Source organism: Pongo pygmaeus, chromosome 15 (assembly GCF_028885625.2).
Source record: "Pongo pygmaeus isolate AG05252 chromosome 15, NHGRI_mPonPyg2-v2.0_pri, whole genome shotgun sequence".
Lineage (NCBI taxonomy): Eukaryota > Metazoa > Chordata > Mammalia > Primates > Hominidae > Pongo > Pongo pygmaeus.
The window spans coordinates 62,415,531-62,439,119 of record NC_072388.2 but is presented as its reverse complement, the minus strand read 5'-3'; the positions used below and the strand labels follow the sequence as shown (position 1 = coordinate 62,439,119).

The 23,589-nt window shown below is 43.5% G+C and overlaps 2 protein-coding genes and 1 pseudogene across 4 annotated transcripts in view; 2 read left to right on the top strand and 1 right to left on the bottom strand.

Moving 5' to 3' along the window:
• The window catches only part of WDR89 (WD repeat domain 89), a 47,074-nt gene extending 42,781 nt beyond the window's left edge, over positions 1-4,293 (top strand). For all 3 annotated transcript variants that reach the window (XM_054449813.2, XM_054449814.2, XM_063651670.1), the window contains exon 2: positions 1,371-4,293. In XM_054449813.2, the coding sequence (XP_054305788.2) occupies positions 1,371-2,565 (1,195 nt within the window). In that variant the 3' untranslated portion in view covers positions 2,566-4,293. The remainder of the gene's footprint in view (positions 1-1,370) is intronic.
• Positions 4,294-5,757: 1,464 nt separating this feature from the next.
• On the top strand, positions 5,758-7,454 carry LOC129013304 (2-amino-3-ketobutyrate coenzyme A ligase, mitochondrial-like; annotated as a pseudogene).
• The window catches only part of LOC129012346 (uncharacterized), a 56,377-nt gene continuing 40,108 nt past the window's right edge, over positions 7,321-23,589 (bottom strand). Inside the window, exon 3 of the mRNA XM_054447985.2 lies at positions 7,321-7,474. The gene's annotated coding sequence lies outside the window, so the exon portion shown is untranslated. The remainder of the gene's footprint in view (positions 7,475-23,589) is intronic.

Below are 23,589 nucleotides of genomic sequence, written 5' to 3'. Positions count from 1 at the left end.
GAGCACAGTCCGTGAAGCCTGAAGCCAGAATGCCTAGGTTCAAATCCCACTTCTACCATCACAAGCTGCTACTTCCTTAGAAGCACTTCTCCGGGATTCTATACTGGGAACCTCTGTTGTATTCGTTTCCTATTGCTGCTATAACAAATTACTGCAAACTTAGTTGTTTGAAATAACATAAGTTTATTATCTTAATGGTTCTGGAGGTCTGAAGTCCAAAATGGATGTCACTGGGCTAAAATTAAGATGTCAACAGGGCTGCATTTCCATTTGGAGGCTTAGAGGAAAATCTTTTCTTGCTTTTTAGTTTCTAGAGGCCACCCTCAGCCTCTGTCTTCAAAACCAGCACCATTGTATCTCTCTGTGTCTTTGCCTTTCCTCTGTGGGAACCTCTTCCTCTGACTCTTCTGCCTCCCTTTTCCACTTTTAAAGACACTTGTTATCATATTGGGCCACGGTGATAACATAATCTAGGATAATCTCCCTATTTTAAGGTTAGCCTTAAATTAGGCTGATTAGCAACCTTAATTCCATGTACAACTTCAGTTTTCCTTTGTAACCTAACATATTCACAGATTCCAGGGATTAAGGCATGAATATTTTTGGGAAACCTTTTTTTTTTTTTTTTTTTGCCTACATATCTGTGTTTAAATTCTAAAGTTGTGTAAGGCAGCTGGGGCCAGAAGATTATTCCAAAGTGGAGATCCTTGCCAATCCTGAAGATGACTTGAGTAGAACCAGTAATTGGGTTTGAGCTAAAAGGAACTACTGGGTGGCGTATGTACATGTTTTTTATTCTCTTACTAGCGTAAAATATATATAGTAAATTCAGCATTTTTTTTCTTTTTTGAGGCAGGATCTCACTTTATTCCCCAGGCTGAAGGACAGCGACATGATCATGGATCACTGTAGTCTCAACTTCCTGGTCTCAAGCAATCCTCCTACCTCAGCCTCCTGAGTAGCTAGGACTATAGGCATAGGCCACCATGCCCTGCTAATTTATTTTTTGAAGAGATGGGGGGGGGTCTCCCCATGTTGCTCAGGCTGGTCTCTAATGCCTGGCCTCAAGCAGTCCTCCTACCTCAGCCTCCCAAAGTGTTGAGATTACAGGTGTGAGCTACCACTCCTGGCAGTAAATTCAGTATTAAAGAGTGATTGAATTAGAAGGCAACTGAGTTTTAGTTACGTCATAGGAAGGAAATTATTATAGTATTAGAATACATTTCTGTTGATTGATTGATTCATGCCAGCCCTCAGAGGAAAATGTTCTTGATTTAATTGCAATTTTAGAGAAACTTCAAGTTAAATTTTTTTATGTATCTCCATTGTTAAGCATTAATTTTTATTTTTATTATTATTTTTTTTTACAGAGTTTTACTATCCTTGGATGCTGCTGTTGATATGGAAAAGATTGAGGAACAATTTGCTAATCTGCACATTGTTAAATGTTCCTTAGGAACCAAAGAGCCCACTTACCTTCTTGGTATAGACACATCAAAGACTGTCCAAGCAGGAAAGGAAAACTTGGTTGCTGTTTTATGTTCTAATGGATCAATCAGAATATATGATAAAGAAAGGTTAAGTGTACTACGAGAATTTAGTGGATATCCTGGACTTCTTAATGGAGTCAGATTTGCAAATTCCTGTGACAGTGTATATTCAGCATGTACTGATGGCACTGTAAAATGTTGGGATGCTCGAGTAGCCAGAGAAAAACCTGTTCAGCTCTTCAAGGGTTACCCTTCCAATATTTTTATCAGTTTTGATATTAATTGTAATGATCATATTATTTGTGCTGGTACAGAAAAAGTTGATGATGATGCATTGTTGGTGTTTTGGGATGCAAGGATGAATTCTCAGGATTTATCTACAACTAAAGACCCACTTGGTGCATATTCAGAGACACATAGTGATGATGTCACTCAAGTACGTTTCCATCCCAGCAATCCCAACATGGTAGTCTCAGGTTCATCTGATGGCCTGGTAAATGTATTTGATATTAATATTGATAATGAGGAGGATGCACTGGTTACAACCTGTAACTCAATTTCATCAGTAAGCTGTATTGGTTGGTCTGGGAAAGGTTATAAACAGATTTACTGCATGACACATGATGAAGGATTTTATTGGTGGGATCTTAATCATCTGGATACTGATGAACCAGTTACACGTTTGAACATCCAGGATGTCAGAGAAGTAGTTAACATGAAAGAAGATGCTTTGGACTATTTGATTGGTGGCCTATATCATGAAAAGACAGACACATTGCATGTTATTGGAGGAACAAACAAAGGAAGGATTCATTTGATGAACTGCAGCATGTCAGGACTGACCCATGTGACTAGCCTTCAGGGAGGGCATGCTGCTACAGTCCGTTCTTTCTGTTGGAATGTGCAAGATGATTCTTTGTTGACTGGAGGAGAAGATGCACAGTTGTTACTTTGGAAACCTGGAGCTATAGAGAAGACCTTTACAAAGAAAGAGAGTATGAAAATAGCATCCTCTGTGCACCAACGAGTACGAGTTCATAGTAATGATTCTTATAAAAGAAGGAAAAAGCAGTGATAATGCATTTGGCACTTTGTTTGGTAGGTTTTATAGTTTCAAATAGTCCTTCTTGTTTACTACCCATGGTAGACATGTTTAAAGCTTTATGTAAAAACAAGCCAGTTAGCAAACAGTCCTGGAAAAATATGGTGAGAATGGTTTAATTCCGGTCTTCACATATTCTAAAAAATTTTAAAGCCTCTAAGTATAAAATCAGTGAGTTGAAAGTAAAATTTCTCATTTAAAGAACCCATCTGTTAATGTAGTAAATGTTGGCTTTAAAGAAATAGCTCTGATAAGGACTTTTTAGAAGGAGATACTTGGTAAAACTTAATAAAACAGGTGGTTGGCTGCATTTTTTAGGCCCAGTTTTTTACATTTTAAATTGTCTTTGTTGTGTATAAAACCAGATCAGACTATATTCTTCATCTGAGGAGCATCTATATGTTTAATACACCTAATGTATTATGTTGGAGTATTTAAATGTAAGTATTTTAATGAGTAAATAGAATTAAACTTTTTAAGAAATAAAATGATAGGCATCTATGTAAAATGAAAATATTTAGTAAATATTTGCATCTTTAATATTGTTAGTAAGTAGTAAGCAGGTGTTTTGCTGATTGAAAGGAAGTTATCTTGGTAAATTGAGACTCAAAGTGAAATACAAAAATGAAAATATTTATACTAGGACTCAACTTGGAGAAATTGCTATTCTTCCTGTTGTCCAAACCATAAATCTGAGGATAACCTGGACTTTTCTCTTCCCTCTTCTCCTAACCAGTTTTTCACCAAGGCCTGTGCCATTTCACCTCCTAACGTCTGTCAGCTATCCTTTTGCCTTTACCTCACCACTGCTACCCCAGAGAAGACTTTCATTATTTCTCACCTGGATTACCAGCTCGATCTCTAATCTGCTTCAGTTCATCCTTCTTGCTACTTCTAGGCTAAACATCAAAAACAGATCTGGTAGGGGCGGGGAAATGAGGGGGAAGAAACAAAAACGTGGTGATGCCTCATGCTGCTTAAAATCTTCAGTACATTGATGTTTTGATGGAGGACTACATAAGCGTTAAAAATTGTGTTTTTCAGCATCTTTAAACTATAAGACAGTGCTGTGTAGTGAATAAAAAAATTAGTTTGAAAGATATCTGGGGAAATCGCATTCATAAAACAATTGGAAGTGAAACTATCAAAACAATAGGGCTTTTTAAAATTAAAAATATTTAAAATTCAAAAGTAATTAATAGTGTTGGAAGATGCGGGTGAGAAAATATTCCTGAAAGTAGAACTGAAAGAGACAGAAAAGATGAAAGCCACAGAAGATAAATACAGGGGTCTAAAACCAGACTAACAGTTTTAGAAAGTGAAAAAAGTTAAAGAAATGGCAGTGGGTTATTAGAAATAACATAAACGGTTGGTATGGTTTGTCTGTGTCCTCACCGAAATTTCATCTCGAATTGTAATCCCCATAATCCCCACATGTCTAGGGAGAGACCTGGTGGGAGGTGATTGGATCATGGGGGTGGTTTCTCCTATGCTGTTCTCCTGATAGTGGGTGAGTTCTCACAAGATCTGATGGTTTTATAAAGGACTCTGCCCCTTTAATTCCTCACTCTTTCTCCTGAAGCCTTGTGAAGAAGGTGCTTTGCTTCCCCTTTGCCTTCCCCCATGATTGTAAGTTTCTTGAGGCCTCCCTGGCCATGCTGAACTCTTGAGTCAATTAAACTCTCTTTCTTTTATAAATTACCCAGTCTTGGACAGTTATTTATAGAGTGTGAAAATGGACTAATATAGTGGCTATTCCAGAAGTTCAATCTTTAGATTGAAAGGCACAGCAGAGTGTCAAGTGTAATGAATGAAAAATATCCACATCAAGGCATAGCACTGTGAAGTTTCAGAACCCCCAGAATAAATAGAAAATCCTGCAAGTGCCTGGAAAAAAAAAAATCACTTAGGAACAGATTTACAGTTGTGTTAGACTCATTAGCAGATCCGGATGACAAAAGATGGTGGATCAATGCCTTCAGAGTTCTCAGGACAGATTCCTACCTATTTGAATTTACAGCTCTCCAAACTCATGCAGCAAATAGATGATAAATTTTTTGAGATATCCCTTGTCAAATGAATATTTCCTAGTTGTTCTCTGAACCTCAGGAACCAAATTGATATAGGTAACAAAGTATCCATTTGTAACCAAACTCTCACTGGCTAAACCCAGGAAATAGTAGTTCTATGACCAGTCAGGCTATCTTCAGGCGTGAAGTTAAAAACATTGTGGGTTGGCTGGGTGCGGTGGCTCACGCCTGTAATCCCAGCACCTTCGGAGGCCGAGGCAGGCGGATTACCTGAGGTCAGGAGTTCAAGACCAGCCTGGCCAACATGGTGAAACCCCGTCTCTACCAAAAATACAAAAATTAGTTAGGCATGGTGGCACACACCTGTAATCTCAGCTACTTGGGAGGCTGAGGCAGGAGAATTGCTTCAGCCTGGGAGGCAGAGGTTGCAGTGAGCCAAAATTGTGCACCATTGCACTCCAGCCTAGACAACAAGAGTGAGACTCTATCTCAAAACAAAACAAAAGAAAACAAAACATTGCACATACAAAATCTCAAACTTTACTCTTCATGCCATTTTTTTCAAAGGCTGCTGAAGGATACACTCCACAGAAATTAAGGAAGTAAATCAAGGAAGAACAGAGATAGCAAAAATCAGGGAACCAACCTAGCATTGTGGCAAGATAACAGCTTTGCAGCACTATATTCAGTCCAGACTGGAGCAGGACAGAGGATATCAGGAGGGAGATGTCCAGGGAGAAAATTGAACTTATAGGTTACCCAATGCATTTGACCATGTGGAGAACAGTGTAAATAGTATAAGTGGATTTAACTCACCAATTAAAAGAGACCCTCAAAAAGATAGGTTGGTGCAAAAGTAATTGCACTAACCCATAGAGAAAATGTTGGCAAATCATAGGTAAGGAACTTGTGTCCAGAACATATGGAGAAATCTTACAACTCAGTATTGAAAAGACAACCCAATTTTTAAATTGATTAAAGGATCTGGATAGACGTTTCTCCAAAGAAGATATACAAATGGCCAGTATGCACATGCAAAGGTACTCTATCATTAGCAAAGAAATGCAAACCAGAACACTTTACACCCATTAGGATGGCTATAATATTAATAAAAATTGTGTCTTCTGAAGAAATTAGAATCTTTATACACTGCTGGTGGGAATGTAAAATGGTGGAGCTGCTTTGGAAAACAGTCCAGAAGTTCCTCAGGCAGTTGTACAGCTGCCATTTGACCAGGCAGTTCCACTCCTAGGTATATGCCCAGAAGAATTGAAAACATATGTCCACACAAGAACTTGTACATGAGTGTTCACAGTAACATTCATACTAGCCAAAAGGTGGAAACAATCCAAGTGTTCATCAGTAGATGAATGGATAACCAATGGCGGTGCGCACGGCTTTTGGGCAGGCAGGTGCTCTCTGGGCAGGTAGGAGCAATGTGGGCTGGAAACCCCTGGCCCACCGCACTCTCCGGGGTGCCCTGCGGCCGCAGCGCGCCGTCAGTGCTGCCCCAGCTGCGCGGCATTCTGGAGGGGGAGCTGGAAGGGATCCGCGGAGCTGGCACCTGGAAGAGTGAGCGGGTCATCACGTCCCTTCAGGGGCCGCACATCCACGTGGGCGGCGTCTCCGGAGGAATCCTCAACTTACGTGCCAACAACTACCTGGGCCTGAGCAGCCACCCCGAGGTGATTCAGGCAGGTCTGCAGGCTCTTTGGAGCTGGCCTTAGCTCGGTCCGCTTCATCCGTGGAACCCAAAGCATCCAGGAGAATCTAGAAGCAAAAATAGCCCGCTTCCACCAGCGGGAGGATGCCATCCTCTATCCCAGCTGTTGTGACGCCAACGCCTGCCTCTTTGAGGCCCTGCTGACACCTGAGGACGCAGTCCTGTCGGACGAGCTGAACTGTGCCTCCATCATCCACGGCATCTGCCTGTGCAAGGCCCACAAGTACCGCTATCGCCACCTGGACGTGGCCGACCTAGAAGCCAGGCTGCAGGAGGCCCAGAAGCATCGGCTGTGCCTGGTGGCCACCAATGGGGCCTTTTCCATGGATGGCGACATCGTGCCCCTGCAGAAGATCTGCCGCCTCGCCTCTAGATATGGCGCCCTGGTCTTTGTGGATGAATGCCATGCCACTGGCTTCCTGGAACTCACAGGACACGGCACAGATGAGATGCTGGGCGTGATGGGTCAGGTCACCATCATCAACTCCACCCTGGGGAAGGCCCTGGGTGGAGAATCAAGGGGCTATGCAACAGGGCCTGGGCCCCTGGTGTCCCTGCTGCTGCCACGCCCTACTTCTTCTCCAACAGTCTGCCACCTGCTGTTGTTGGCTGTGCCTCCAAGGCCCTAGATCTGCTCATGGAGAGCAACACCATCGTCCAGTCTATGGCTGCCAGGACCCAGTGGTTCTGTAGTAAGATGAAAGCTGCTGGATTCACTGTCTCAGGAGCCGGTCACCCCATCCGCCCTGTGATGCTGGGTGATGCCCAGCTGACCTCGCATGGCAGATGACATACTGAAGAGAGGTATCTTTGTCATTGGGTTCAGCTACCCCGTGGTCTCCAAGGGCAAGGCCCGGATCCGAGTACAGATCTCAGCATTGCACAATGAGGAAGATATTGACTGCTGCGTGGAGGCCTTCATGGAAGTGGGGTGGCTGTACAGGGCACTGCCCTGAGCTCTGAGTAGGGACGAGCAGAGCCAAGGTCCACCTACTGCCACAGGGTGAAAGGAGGTTTTCGATCAGCCGAGACCAGAGGTTCTGAGCCCTGAACTAAAGTCCCAGAGCTGGGCTGGGATGTGGCCTGTGCTGAGGGCTGTGAGAATGTGAAACAACAGTATGAAAATTTGCTGTGAAAAAACAGAACAAAACAAACAATGTGGTATATCCATTCAGTGGAATATTATTCAGCCATAAAAATGAATGCTTTTTTTTTTTTTTTTTTTTTTTTGAGACAGAGCCTCACTTTGTCACCCAGGCTGAAGTGCAGTGGTGTGATCTCGGCTCACTGCAACCTCCATCTCCCAGGTTCAAGCGATTCTCCTACCTCAGGCTCCAAGTAGCTGGGATTACAGGTGCCAGCCACCACGCCTGGCTAATTTTTGTATTTTTAGTATATATGAGGTCTCACCATGTTGGCTAAGCTGCTCTCAAACTCCTGACCTCAAGTGATCCACCCGCCTCGACCTCCCAAAGTGCTGGGATTACAGGCTTGAGTCACCACACCCGGCCCCAAAATACTGATATTAATACATGCTACAACTTGGATGAATCCTGAAAACATGCTAAGTAAAAGCCACAAAAGCCTATATATTGAACCATTCCCTTTATATGAAATGGCCAAAATAGTGAAATCTATAGGGAAAGAACATGTGTCAGAGGTTACCTTGGGCTGGAAGGAGGGGGAAGGATGGGATGATTGGTGGGTGACAGCTAAAGGGTTTGAGATTTCTTTGGGGGGTACTAAAAGGGACTGTGATGATAGTTACACAATTATGAATACACTAGCAACCATTGAATTGTACACTTTAAATACATGAATTGTATAGTATGTGAATTCTATCTCAGTAAAAGCTGTTACCAAAAACAAAAAAAATACCAAATAGGAAACAAAAGCCAGGGAAGCTATCTGAATAACTTATAAGGCTAATGTAATGTTGATCCCAAACCAGATAAAAATGAAAATAGTTCCATTTTGCTTATCAATATGTATTCACATTACTGTAACGGACAAAGGGAAAAAAATCAAGATTATCTTTTTTTTTTTTGAGACTGAGTTTCACTCTTTTTGCTCAGGCTGGAGTGCAATGGTGCAATCTCGGCTCACTGCAACCTCTGCTGCCTCCCAGGTTCATGCGATTCTCCTGCCTCAGCCTCCCGAGTAACTGGGATTACAGGCACCCACCACCATGCCCAGCTAATTTTTTTGTATTGTTAGTAGAGACGGGGTATCGCCATGTTGGCCAGCTGGTCTTAAACTCCTGACCTCAGGTGATCCGTCCACCTCAGTCTCCCAAAGTGCTAGGATTACAGGTGTGAGCTGCCACACCCAGCCAAGATTTTCTTAATTGACACGGAAAAACATGGGAAAGCTTCACAACTATTTATGAAAAATATAAACATCAAGTTAGCAATAGAATATGTGCGTATGTGTATGTTTGTTTGTGTGTGTGTGTGTGTGTGTGTGACAGGGTCTCGCTCTGTTGCCCAGACTGGAGTGCAGTGGTGCAATCTCGGCTCACTGCAACCTCTACCTCCCAGGTTCAAGCAATTCTCCTGCCTCAGTCTCCCGAGTAGCTGGGACTACAGGTGTGCACCACCACACCTGGCTAAGTTAGCAATACAGTACTTAAACCTGGTGAAAGTTTATATAATAAAAACCTACAGTAGGGACCGGGTGTGCTGGCTCACACCTGTAATCCCAGCACTTTAGAAGGCCGAGGCAGGCAGAGTGCTTCAGCCCAGGAATTTGAGACCAGCCTAGGCAACATGGCAAAATCCCATCACTACAAAAATTAAAAATAGATATACAAAAAGTTAGCCAGGTGTGGTGGCATGTTCCTGTAGTCCCAGTTACTTGGGAGGCTCAGGTGGGAGGCTACAGTGAGCCATGATCTCACCACTGCATTCCAGCCTAGGTGACAGAGTGAGACTGTGTCTCAAAACAAAAACCGAAACCTACAGTAAACATTATACTTAGTGGAGAAATGTTAGATTAAATGCGTTCCTTTTGAGACCACCACTCACTGGGGAGGCTTATAGTAGTATGGATCCTAATTAATATTATAAGGAAAGAAAAACAATTACAGCATGTAAGGATTGGAAGAGAAGAGAAAACAAAACCTCTCCTTTGCAAATGATATCTACCTAAAAAATTCAACAATCGATTCGGCAAGGTCGCCAGTATAAATAAGATCAGCCAATGAAAATCCAAAGCATATCATTTCACAATAGGTATAAAAATGTAAAATATCAAGGAATTAACCAAGGTTACGCAAGGTCTATTTGAAGAAAGCTTTAAAACTCTAAAGAAGACATGGAAAATAACCTAAGGAACATTCTGTGCTTCCAATGAGATGATAATATTATAAAAGTGAACATTCTAAATTTAATGTGAAAAAGCAGATTACATTAATCCCAATAAAAATTCCAGTTGGATTTCTTGATGAACTCAAGCTTACTTTAAAATTTGTATGGAAGGGCCAGGCACGGTGGCTCATGCCTGTAATCCCAGCAGTTTGAAAGGCCGAGCCTGGTGGATCACCTGAGGTCAGGAGGTGGAGACCAGCCTGACCTACAAGGTGAAACCCTGCTTCTACTAAACATACAAAAATTAGCTGGGCGTGGTGGCACACGCCCGTAATCCCAGCTACTCAGGAGGCTGAGGCAGGAGAATCGCTTGAACCCAGGAGGCGGGGATTGCAGTGAGCCAAGATCGCTCCATTGCACTCCAGCCTGGGCGACAAGAGCGAAACTCCGTCCCCCGAAAAAAAGAGATTATTTTCCCTACCAGATACTAAGACATTCTACAAAATCATAGTAGTAAAAACTGTGACATGGCCTAAGAATAATGCAAATGAATAGAGTCCAGAGACAACCCACGGATATATGGCAATTTAATATTTACAAAGATGACACCATGAAAAAGGAAGAGTTTTTATTACATGGTGTTGAGAATACTGGCTTGCTAGAGAAAAATGAAACTAAATCCCTTCTCTTTTTTCTTTTTCTTTTTCTTTACTTTTCCTTTTTCTTTTCTTTTTTTTTTTTGAGACGGAGTTTTGCTCTTTCACCCAGGCTGGAGTGAAGTGGCATGACCTCGGCTCATTGCAACCTCCGCCCCCACCGGGTTCAAGCAATTCTCCTGCCTCAGCCTCCCGAATAGCTGGGATTATAGGTGCTTGCCACCACGTCCAGCTAATTTTTGTTTTTCTTGTTTTTGTTTCCGTATTTTGAGACAGAAATTTGCTATTGTTGCCCAGGCTGGAGTGCAATGTTGCAGTCTCGGCTCACTGCAACCTCCGCTTCCTGGGTTCAAGCGATTCTCCTGCCTCAGCCTCCCGAGTAGCTGGGATTACAGGTGCCTGCCATCGTGCCCAGCTAATTTTTGTATTTTTAGTAGAGATGGGGTTTCACCATGTTGGTCAGGCTGGTCTTGAACTCCTGACCTCAGGTGATCCACCCACCTCAGGCTCCCGAAGTGCTGGGATTACAGGTGTGAGTCACCGCACCCGGCCTAATTTTTGTATTTTTGGTAAAGACGAGGTTTTGCCATGTTGGCCAGGCTGGTCTTGAACTCCTGATCTCAAGTGATCCACCTGCTTCAGCCTCCCAAAATGCTAGGATTACAGGCATGAGCCACTGTGCCCAGCCGAAGTTAGATCCCTTCATAACACAAAGCTATACTCCAGATATATTAAATGGCAAAAGGTTGAAACTATAATAGAAGAAAGTGTTGGAGAGGCTGTGTGTGGTGGCTCATGCCTATAATTCATGCACTTTGGGAGGCCAAGTTGGGCGGATTGCTTGAGTTCAAGACCAGCCTGGGCAACATGTTAAAACCGCATCTCTACAAAAAACACAAAAATTAGCCGGACATAGTGGTGTGTGTCTGTAGTCCCAGCTACTCAGGAGGCTGGGGTGGGAGAATTGCTGAACTCCAGGGTGTTGAGGCCGTGGTGAGCCATGATTGAGCCACTGCAAGCCAGCCTGGGCAATAAAGTGAGACCCTGTCTCAACAGATAAAATAAGGAAATGAAAATTTAAAATGTCCACTTTATACTATTTAGAGTTACAAAAATTGTAAAATTGAATGACACCAAATGTTGAAGGCATGTGGGCCTGAAGAAACCCTCTTGCACCACTGATGAAAGTGTAAACAGCTGGGCGCGGTGGCTCACGCCTGTAATCCCAGCACTTTGGGAGGCCGAGGGCGGTTGATCACAAGGTCAGGAGTTCGAGACCAGCCTAGCCAATATGGTGAAACACTATCTCTACTTTAAAAATACAAAAATTAGCTGGGCGTGGTGGCAGGTGCCTGTAGTCCCAGCTACTCGGGAGGCTGAGGCAGGAGAATCGCTTGAACCCGGGAGGCGGAGCTTGCAGTGAGCCGAGATTGCGCCATTGCACTCCAGCCTGGACGACAGAGTGAGACTCCATCTCAAAAAAAAAAAAAAAAAAGTGTAAATGGATGCGCCTATTCTGGAGAGCAAGAACATACCTAAGTGTTCATGTACTCTCTGACCTAGCAATTGCACTGCTTGGTGTAATATCCTAAAGAGATTTTCATAAAGGTCCATTATTGGGAATTATTTTTGACATCATGGGGTCGGAGACAACCTGGATATCTACACCTGGAGAAAGGTAAAAATGTGGTGGATGTACACAATGAAGTAACAATAGTTAAAAACCACAGACAAGATGTACACTTAGCCACATGGCTCAATCATAAAAAACAGTACCCAGTGAAAGCAGTAAGAATGCATGTGTGGGGAAAACCATTTATATTAATTAAAATATTACAACTAACAGTTCACTTTATGCAAGAACTCATAACAATTTTATATATTAACACCATAGAATGGTTACCTGGCATGGGGGAGAAGGGAATGGGAGTGGGTATAGAAATAAAACGGAGGGAGTTGGGCGGATCGTTTGAGGTTGGGAGTTCAAGACCAGCCTGGCCGACATGATGAAACCCTGTCTCTACTAAAAACACAAAAATTAGCCAGGCGTGGTGGCGCACACCTGTAATCCCAGCTACTCGGGAGGTTGAGGCAGGAGAATCGCTTGAATCTGGGAGGCGGAGGTTGCAGTGAGCCGAGATGGTGCCACTGCACTCCAGCCTTGGCAACAGAGTAAGACACTATCTCAAAAAAAAAAAGAAAGAAAGGAAGAAAAAAGGAAAAAGGGAGGAAGACAGAGGGAGAAAGAGAAGAAATTTGAAAAGAAAGTCACTTTGAATGAATATTGGTGTGTTTGGGAGCTAGTAATAGGCACACAGAAAACATACAAATGTGGCCAGACTAAGTGGCTCACTTCTGTAATCCCACCACTTTGGGAGGTTGAAATAGGAGGATCACTTGAGTTCAGGAGTTCGTGACCAGCCTGGGCAATATAGTGAGACCTTATTCCTACATAAAATTTTAAAATTCCGGCGAGGCACGGTGGCTCATGCCTGTAATCCCAGCACTGTGTGAGGCTGAGGCAGGTGGATCACCTGAGGTCAGGAGTTTGAGACCAGCCTGCCCAACATGGCAAAAGCCCGTCTCTACTAAAAATACAAAAATTAGTTTGGTGTGGTGGCAGGCACCTGTAATCCCAGCTACTCAGGAGACTGAGGCAAGAGAATCACTTGAACCTGGGAGGTAGGGGTTGCAGTGAGCCAAGATCGCACCGTTGCACTCCAGCCTGGGCAATGCTGAGTGAGACTCCATCTCAAAAAAACAACAAAAAAAATTACCTCACATAAGTTCAGAAGTAGGACATTTCCAGGGTTGGTTGTGAACAAGAATCCAAATTCTTACCTTTTTTCTTTTTGGGGAGATGGGGTCTCACTGTGTTGCCCAGGCTGGTCTTCAACTCCTGGGCCTGGGGGATCTTCCCACTTCAGCTTTCCAGTTGGGACTACAGATGACTGCCACCCCACCCAGGTCTCCATTTTTTTGTTCTGCAAATCTTCAGCTTGTCAGCTAATTACCTTCAAGTTAATAAGATGACTGTAACAGTGCCAGTGATCATGTCCACATTCAACAACATCCAATGGAAGAGGGTCTGTTTCTTTGCCTATGATTCTCTTTTTTTTTTTTTAGACAGAGTCTCATTCTGTTGCCCAGGCTGGAGTACAGTGGCACAATTACCTCACTGCAACCTCGAACTCCTGGGCTCAAGTGATCCTCCTGCTTCAGCCTCCCAAAGTGTTGGTTTACAGGTGTGAGCCAATGTGCCTGACCAGGAGAAAATCTTGTACCTCTGGTGAACTCACTTTCAACACTGCATTAGTCCAACTACCACCACAATTACCACTGAGCCTCAAACTCTTTCCCCAACTGGTCTCAAGTGGCCCCAACAACTCATGTCCTTGCCTAATTAGTGAGCCTGTATTTCTGTATACACACCTGCGCATCACTGCTCCCTTGCTCTCTAAGTGAGAAAATTCAGAAATAAGCTGAAAACAAGGTCTACAAAATAGCAAGAATTAAAGGTAACTCTGATGTAGATAATGTTATCTTGGCGGGGCACAGTGGCTCACGCCTGTAATCCTAGCACTTTGGGAGGCGAAGGCAGGCAGATCGCTTGACCCCAGGAGTTTGAGACCAGCCTGGGCAAAACAGCAAAACCCCGTCTCTCTCTGTCTCTCTCTCTCTCTCTCTCTCTCTCTCTCTCTATATATATATATATATATATGCACAAAAATTAGCCTGGTGTGGTGGTGCACACCTGTAGCCCCAGCTATTTGGGAGGCTAAGGTGGGAGGATGGCTTAAGCCCAGGAGGCAGAGGTTGCAGGCAGCTGAGATCATGCCACTGCACTCCAGCCTGGGTGACAGAGCCAGATCCTGTCCCAAAAACAAAAACAAAGATAACATGATCTTGAGCTGTGGAAATTATTAGATTGCATATTCTATTGGACAGTGGCACCTAGGTATTATTTTTTGTTTTTGTATTTGTTGCTATTTTTATTTACTTAAAATTTGCCTCTTTTTTCTTCTCTGATACTACTTTTATGAGTTTATACTATTAATTTGTTTTCTCTTTAAAGATCTGATCACTGCCGGGCACAGTGGCTCACGCCAGTAATCCCAGCACTTTGGGAGGTGGAGGTGGGCATATCACAAGGTCAAGAGTTCGAGACCAGCCTGACCAACATGCTGAAACTCTGTCTCTACTAAAATTACAAAAACTAGCCAGGCATGGCAGCATGTGCCTGTAGTCCCAGCTATTTGGGAGGCTGATGCAGGAGAATCACTTGAACCAGGGAGGCGGAGGTTGCAGTGAGCTGAGATCGCACCACTGGACTCCAGTCTGGGCAACAGAGCAAGACTCCGTCTCAGAAAAAATAAATAAATAAATAAAAGGCCAGGCGCGGTGGCTCATGCCTGTAATCCCAGCACTTTGGGAGGCCGAGGTGGGCGGATCACAAGGTCAGGAGTTCGAGACCAGTCTGCCCAGCATGGTGAAACCCCATCTCTACTAATAATACAAAAAATTAGCTGGGCATGGTGGTGTGTGCTTATAATCCCAGCTATGGGGGAGGCCAAGGCAGGAGAATTGCTTGAACCTGGCAGGTGGAGGTTGCAATGAGCTAAGATTGTGCCACTGCACTCCAGCCTAGGTGACAGAGAGAGACTCTGTCTCAAAAAAAAAAAAAAAAAAAAAAAATATATATATATATATACATATATATATATATATGATCACTGGAAAACCCTACCTTCCTTTAAAAAACTTGAAGTTCAGGGCTGGGTGCAGTGGATCACACATGTAATTCCAGCACTTTGGAAGGCCAATGCAGGCAGATTGCTTGAGCTCAGGAGTTTGAGACGACAAGCCTGGGAAATATAGTGAGACCCCATCTCTACAAAAAACAAAAAAACTAGCCAAGTATAGTGGTGTACATCTGTGGTTCCAGCTACTCAAGAGACTGAGGTGGTTGGATCACTTGACCTGGGAGGTTGAGGCTGTAGAGCACCGTGATCACACCACTGCGCTCCAGCCTGGGTGACAGGGAGAGACATTGTCTCAAAACAAAACCAAACAACAACAACAACAACAATATCTGGAAGTTCAGCCATTGCTCTAAAGCAGTAACATGTTCATCCAACTTTATTAGGTGACTTCCTCAATAAGTTATTGAAAGCAACAGTATAAATGTTAGTTGGTCCACTGTTATTTCACCATTATTGTACTAGCAGACTGGTCCGCATGAAAATAGACCAATAGAGAAATAAGAAATGAAATAAATAGGCCGGGCACGGTGGCTCATGCCTGTAATCCTGGCACTTTGGGAGGCCAAGGCGGGCGGATCACGAGCTCAGGAGATCCAGACCATCCTGGCTAACATGGTGAAACCCCGTCTCTACTAAAAAAAATACAAAAAAATTAGCCGGGTGTGGTGGCGGGTGCCTGTAGTCCCAGCTACCTGGGAGGCTGAGGCAGGAGAATGGCATAAACCCAGGAGGCGGAGCTTGCAGTGAGCCGAGATCGCACCACTGCACTCCAGCCTGGGCGACAGAGTGAGACTCTGTCTCAAAAAAAAAAAAAAAAAGAAAAGAAAAAAGAAATAAATACATATTACATACATATTTGCTTTCAACTGCCTCTTACCAGCTGGATTACAAAGAAAACCAAAGCCAAGTATTTTCCTTCCTTCCTTCCTTCCTTCCTTCCTTCCTTCTTTTAAGACAGTGTTTTACTCTGTCATTCAGGCTGGAGTGCAGTGACATCATTTACAGGCAGGCATCACCATGCCCAGATAATTTTTGTATTTTTTGTAGAGACGGTTTCAACATGTTGCCAAGGCTAGTCTCAAACTCCTGATCTCAAGCAATCCACCTGCCTAGGCCTTCCAAAGTAGTAGGATTACAGGCATGAGTCAAGCACCCCTCCTAAGTATTTCAAGAGAAAATTGCACTAAAAATAATTGAGGCCAGGCGCGGTGGCTCACGCCTGTAATCCCAGCACTTTGGAAGGTCAAGGTGGGCGAATCACAAAGTCAGGAGTTCAAGACCAGCCTGGCCAATATGGTGAAACCCCGTCTCTACTAAAAAAAAAAAAAAAAAAAAAAAATTAGCCGGGCTTGGTGGCGCACGCCTGTAGTCCCAACTGTAGTCCCAACTGTAATCCCAGCTACTCAGAAGACTGAGGCAGACGAATTGCTTGAACCCGGGAGGCGGAGGTTGCAGTGAGCTGAGATCGCACCACTGCACTCCAGCCTGGGCGACAGAGCGAGACTCCGTCTCAAAATAATAATAATAATAATTCAAATAACAGCTTTTTGGTTTGGAATTTGGTATTCTAGTTGAATTACACTAACAGATCGTCAGGTTGTAGTTGTTTTTTTGCTTTGTATTTTACTGCTAAATTTTATTTGAACTGTTTTCTGTGATGAAGATGCTGAAGAAAAGTTTGTAGCCCCAAATGTGACATTGGATCAAATGCCTTTTTTAAGCCAAATTGTTTATTGTCAACTTGGCATCACAAACACCCCCATTTTAAGGGTTTCTTTGCGTTGCAGAGAATCTAGGAACTGCATTTCTCAGAACCTCTTTCCTATCCAGTTTAGTCTGGCACATCTACTAATAAGAGGCATTCATGTGAGTATTGAAAGGTCAAAAAGAAAGAGGCTATTATAGGCCGGGTGCAGTGGCTCACGCCTGTAATCCTAGCACTTAGGGAGGCCTAGGCGGACGGATCACCTGAGGTCGGGAGTTGGGGATCAGCCTGACCAACAAGGAGAAACCTCGTCTCTACTAAAAATACAAAAAAAAAATTAGCCCGGCGTGGTGGCGCATGCCTGTAATCCTAGCTACTGGGGAGGCTGAGGCGGGAGAATAGTTTGAACCCGGGAGGCAGAGGTTGCGGTGAGCCAAGATGGCGCCATTGTACTCCAGCCTGGGCAACAAGAGCAAAATTCCATCTCAAAAAATAAATAATAAATAAATAAATAATAAATGAGGCCTTTATTATATAAAGACAAGTAAAGGCAGATAACTGGGCATATATGAATTTTAAGACAGCTTCTAGTTGAGCTTCTAGAGAACTATTTTTTATGCTGCTACAGATTTGATTTCATAGACGTCTGTGAGATTTACAAATTCAGGAGAAGCTCTCAAGAACTTAACAACTACCTACTCCAGTGCTGTAGGTCTGATATTTGATATTCTAGGAATTACAATGATTATGTAAGCCTTTAATTGATTCTATTAAAATTATTTATGAAGGGGCTGGGCATGTGGTGCAAGACTATAGTCCCAGCTACTCAGGAGGCTGAGATCGGAGGATCGCTGGAGGCCTGGAGTTCAAGGTTGTGGTGTGATGTGATTGCACCTGTAATAACCACTGCACTTCAGCCTGAGCAACATAGCAATATCTCATCTCTAAAAAATATGAAATTAATTAAAGAAAAATCATGAAAGGAGGAATCATCTTTGGGGAAAAATAATATCATCTGGGCCACGTGTGTGTGCACACATACACACACAATGTCTGACATTCAATACAAAATAGGGATGCAAAAAGACAAAACCGGCCGGGCGTGGTGGCTCACGCCTGTAATCCCAGCACTTTGGGAGGCCGAGGCAGGCGGATCACCTGAGGTCGGGAGTTCAAGACCAGCCTGACCAACATGGAGAAAGCCCATCTCTACTAAAAGTACAAAATTAGCTGGTCGTGGTGGCACATGCCTGTAATCCCAGCTACTCAGGAGGCTGAGGCAGGAGAATCGCTTGAACCCAGGAGGCAGAGGTTACAGTGAGCCGAGATTGCGCCACTGCACTCCAGCCTGGGCAACAAGAGCAAAACTCCGTCTCAAAAAAAAAAAAAAAAGACAAAACCATAGACTGATAATCTAGAGGGAAAAAAACATACAACAAAAGGAGATCCAGACATTAGCCTTTTCAGAAAAAGGCTTAAAATAATAATTTAGGAACTTCCCGAATGAAAAAAATTTAAAAATAATTACTGATTAACATATGAAACATTTAAAAAGATGAAAAGGTGGATAATTTCAACAGTAACATTAACATATCTATAAAAATTCAAACGGACATTCTGTCACTAAGTTAACTCAATGGATATATTTAACATCTAATCAGATGCAGCAGAAGACTAAGACAGGTCAATTAAAAATATTCAGAAAAGGCCGGGCACAGTGGCTCACGTCTGTAATCTCAGCACTTTGGGAGGCCGAGGCGGGTGGATCATGAGGCCAGGAGTTCAAGACCAGCCTGGCCAAGATGGTGAAACCCCGTCTTTACTAAAAACACAAAAGTTAGCTGGGTGTGGTGGCAGGTGCCTGTAATCTCAGCTACTCGGGAGGCTGAGGCAGGAGAATCGCTTGAACCCGAGAGGCGGAGCTTGCAGTGAGCCGAGATGGTGCCACTGTACTCCAGCCTGGGTGACAGAGCAAGACACCGTCTCAAAAAACAAACAAAAACCAGAAAAGAAATACAGCCATGCATCACTTAATGATGGGAATACATTTTGAGAAATGCATCGTTAGGCAATTTTGTTGTGAGAACATGATAGAGTATACTTACACCACCTAGATGGTACAGCTCACTGCACACCTAGGCTATATGATATATCCAATTGCTCCTAGGCTGCAAACCTGCATAGCATGTTACTGCACTGAATACTGTAGGCGATTGTAACACAATAGTAAGTATCTGTGTATCTAAACATACAGAAGGGGCCGGGCTCGGTGGCTAATGCCTGTAATCCCAGCACTTTGGGAGGCCGAGGCAGGCAGATCACCTGAGGTCAGGAGTTTGAGACCGGCCTGGCCAACACGGTGAAACCCCATCTCTACGGAAAATACAAAAATCAGCCAGGCATGGTGGCAGGCCCCTGTAATCCCAGCTACTTGGGAGGCTGAGGCAGGAGAATCACTTGAACTTGGGAGGCGGAGGTTGTTGTGAACTGACATCGCGCCACTGCATACAGAAGGTGCAGTAAAAATACCCATTATGATCTTATGGGACTTCCATCATATAAGTGATCTGTCATTGAAATGTCATTATGTGACACATGACTGCAGAAGCATGGTATGTATAAACCTTCCTAGCTTTTTGGGAAGCTTTGCTTTTAGGAGACAATATTTGAACTGAGACCTGAAAGATAAGGAGTTAAAAAGTTGAAGGCAGCACATTCTTGGCAGAGGAAACAGCAAGTATACAAACCTGAGGTGGAATTTAAAAGACTTGGATATATTTATGGAAGATGACATATTGCAACCATTCCCACCCTCATTTTTCTTTGAGAGGCTAAACAATATTAGCAAATAAGCTACATTTTTTATATTGTTTTTTTGTTGTTGAGACAGTCTTGATCTGTCGCCCAGGATAGAGTACAGTGGCATGATCCCAGTTCACTGTAGCCTTAAATTCCTAGGCTCAAGTGATCCTCCTGCCTCAGCCTCCTGAGCAGCTAGGACTACAGGAGCATACCACCATGCTGGCTACTCTTTTATATTTTTAGTTTTTGTGTAGAGACAGGGTCTCTCTGTATTGTCCAGGCTGGTCTCAAACTCCTAGTCTCAAGTGATCCTCCAGCCTCAGCTTCCACAATGGTAGGATTACAGGTGTGTGAGCCACCACACCCTGTCTGATATTGCATTATTATCTAAGGAGCCCCTGCCTTTGAAGTCATTCTCCATTACACCACACTGATTATTTCCTTCCTAGCAATGATCACAGCCTATACTTTTGCTTACTTGTTTAATACCTGTCTCACTTGCAAAAATGATTGGGTCATTGAGGGCAATGATCTTGTCCACTGTTCATTACTGTATTCGTTAGCCAATGCCTGACACTAATGAATACTTGTAGGGTGACTGAATCTTACAAAATATATTCTTTCAGATTTGAAGTTAATTAGCAGATTAAACACCAAGAATAGTTTGTATATTTGTATTTGCTGTACACTAGAAGAAACTGTCCCTCTAAATTAAATAGTATAATATTGGAGGGAGGGGCCAAAGGAGAAACAAAGTCAAATGTTAACAGTTAAACTTTTTTTATTTTTTATTTTTGAGACGGAGTCTCACTCTGTCACCTGGGCTGGAATGCAGTGGCTCGATCTCGGCTCACTGCAACCTCTGCCTCCTGGGTTCAAGCGATTCTTCTGCCTCAGCCTCCCAAGTAGCTGGGATTACAGGCACCCGCCACTACACCCAGCTAATTTTTTGTATTTTTAGTAGAGACGGGGTTTCACCATATTGGCCAGGCTGGTCTTGAACTCCTGACCTCGTGATTTGCCTGCCTCGGCCTCCTAAAGTGCTGGGATTACAGGCTTGAGCCACCATGCCCGGCCAGCAGTTAAACTTGATAAACTAACCTGATGCCCTGATGTGGAGAAAGTAGGACAGATGGAAAAGTGAAGAAGCTGGAGCTGATGCCCCAATGCCCCACCATGCCAAGATATGGCCAGACATGACAGTGGGAAAGCCAAGTTATAGAGAAATCCATCGTTATCACCATGCCTTCCTTTTGAATCATGCTTTAGTGTTGGCAATCCTGCACACACATCATTGCATTTAACCCTTGCAAAACTCTTTGCAGTAGGAGGCATGATCTTCATTTTACCAGTGAGGACACGGAGGCTTAGAGGTTAAATGTAAGCCCGAGGTCACACAGCTAGGAATTAGCAGTGCCAGGTCTGCAACCCTGACCTTCTAATTGACTCCACTTCACCACCCTTTCTACCACACCCACAGCTGCTTCCGTATTAACTATGTTGACTTTTCTTTCTTTCTTTTTTTTTTTTTTTGAGATGGAGTTTCGCTCTTGTTGCCCAGGCTGGAGTGCAGTGATGTGATCTTGGCTCACTGCAACCTCCATCTCCCGGGTTTAAGTGATTCTCCTGCCTCAGCCTCCCGAGTGGCTGGGATTACAGGCATGAGCCACCATGCCCAGCTGATTTTGTATTTTTAGTAGAGACGGGCTTTCTCCATGTTGGTCAGGCTGGTCTCGAACTCTGATCTCACGTAATCCGCCTGCCTCGGCCTCCCAAAGCGCTGGGATTATAGGCGTGAGCCACTGCACATGGCCTGACTTTTCTTAAGAGACAGGGTCTTGTTATGTTGCCCAAGCTGGCTTTGAACTCTTGGGCTCAAGCAATCCACTTGCCTCAGTCTCCTGAGCATGTTAACTTTCATTTTTGTGTGTGTATATGACAAGGTCTTGCTATACTGCCCAGGCTGATCATGAACTCGAGGCTTCGAGTAATCTTCCTGAATAGGCTGGGATAACTATGGCTCTAGCCACTCTACTGGAGTTAAAGTATTAAAAAAAAATTTTTTTTTAATTGCGGGCCGGGCACCATGGCTCACGCCTGTAATCCCAGCACTTTGGGAGGCTGAGGCGGGCAGATCACTTGAGGCCAGGAGTTCAAGACCAGCCTGACCGACATGATGAAACATTTATCTACTAAAAACACAAAAATTAGCCCCGGGTGTGGTGGCATGTGCCTGTAATCCTGGCTACTTGGGAGGCTGCGGTGGGAGAATGGCTTGAACCCAAGAGGCGGAGGTTGCGGTGAGCCAAGATCACGCCACTGCACTCAGGCCTGGGCAACAGAGTGAGATTCTGTCTCAAAAAAAAAAAAAAAGAAAGAAAGAAAAGAAAAAGAAAAAGAGAAAGAAAAAAAATTGTGGCAAACACATGTAATATAAAATTCACTCACTTAACCATTTTTTAAGTGTAGAACTAAGTAATGTTAACTGTATTCACATTGTTGTGTAACAGATCTCTGGAACTTTTTCATCCTGCAAAACTGAAACTCTGTACCCATCAAACAACTCCTTATTTCCCCTTCCTGCCAGCGCCAGGGAACCATCACTCTACTTTCTGTGTCCATGATTTCGACTCTAGATATTTCACATAAGTGGAATCCTAAAGAATCTGTCCTTTTATAACTGGCTTATTCATTCAGCATAATATTTGCAAGGTTCCTCCATGTTGTAGCATGTGGCCGGATGTCCTTCTGTTTCTAAGGCTGAATAATATTCCATTGTACGTATATGCCACATTGTCTTTAACCTTTCATGTGTTCACAGACATTTGGGCTCCTTCTACCTCTTGCCAATTGGGAGTAATACGGCAGTGAACATGGGTGTACAAATATCTCGTCAAGATCCTGCTTTCAGTTCTTTTGGATACATACTCAGAAGTGGAATTGCTGGATCATATGGTAATTCTATTTTTAGTTTTTTGAAGAATCATGTTAACTTTTAAACAAATAGTCCCATTCTCACGGACTGTAGTGCAATATGTGAAGAGGTGGCATATTGCCTTCCCTCTAATTAAATTGAAAATAGCAATCATGCTCATATATAAGCATTAAAATATGTTTAAACTTCTTACTTAAGATGCATCAATTACACTGTTGGCAACTGTAGACGCTTTCTTTCATTTCCTCCCAGTCTCAGTCAACAAGCTGTTCTTTACTTTTAACAACACCATCCCCCAATATCAGGGTCACTAGAGCAGAAGATTCCTGATGGAAGGACCTGTGTTGTTCAAACTGTACCCCAAGTAACCAGCACAGTAGCTGGCATAGAATAAGCACTCAAAAAGAATGGAAACATGAACCAGTGAGCGCATGAATAAGAAGACAATGTTGCTAGGAATAGTGTAAACAATTGAACTTAGCCCCAGGAGTGAGAGAAAAGTACCTCTTGTTCCAGCAAGCAGGAAGTGGAACACAGATGGCAAAGAGACATTTGATGACATGAATTTTGCCAGAATGATGATACCATCCCTAGGATGAATTCAGAGTAAAGCTCTGATGATCACACAGGATCATACCAGCCATGAAGATTTGAGGAGTTGGGAAACCCATGGAATGCTAATGATAAGGTCCTTTCAGATCAATGGGATTGCGCTCTAGGAAGAAAAACCCAAGGGAGTGCTAATAGTGCAGGACCCGCTTCCCCTTCTCTTCTGCCACACAGCATGGACTCTGGGGTTTGGGTGGGTGGGGCGAGGAGCATTGGAAGCAAAAGCATCGTCACACCAAGTGGAAGATTCCCTGCTGGCTAGCTTGCTGCACACAAGGCTCACTGAAGCCCTCTGATGGGGACTGGAGTGTGAGGTAAAGAGGGGATTCAACACACCAAGAGTAGTTATCAAGCTCTCCTGCTAAAGACTGCTGTCTTTACATCTTTGCACTTGATAGAGAATCTTAGGAAATGAACCGGAGAAAATGGGATTACACTGTATCAATAGAAATTAAACTTAGAACAA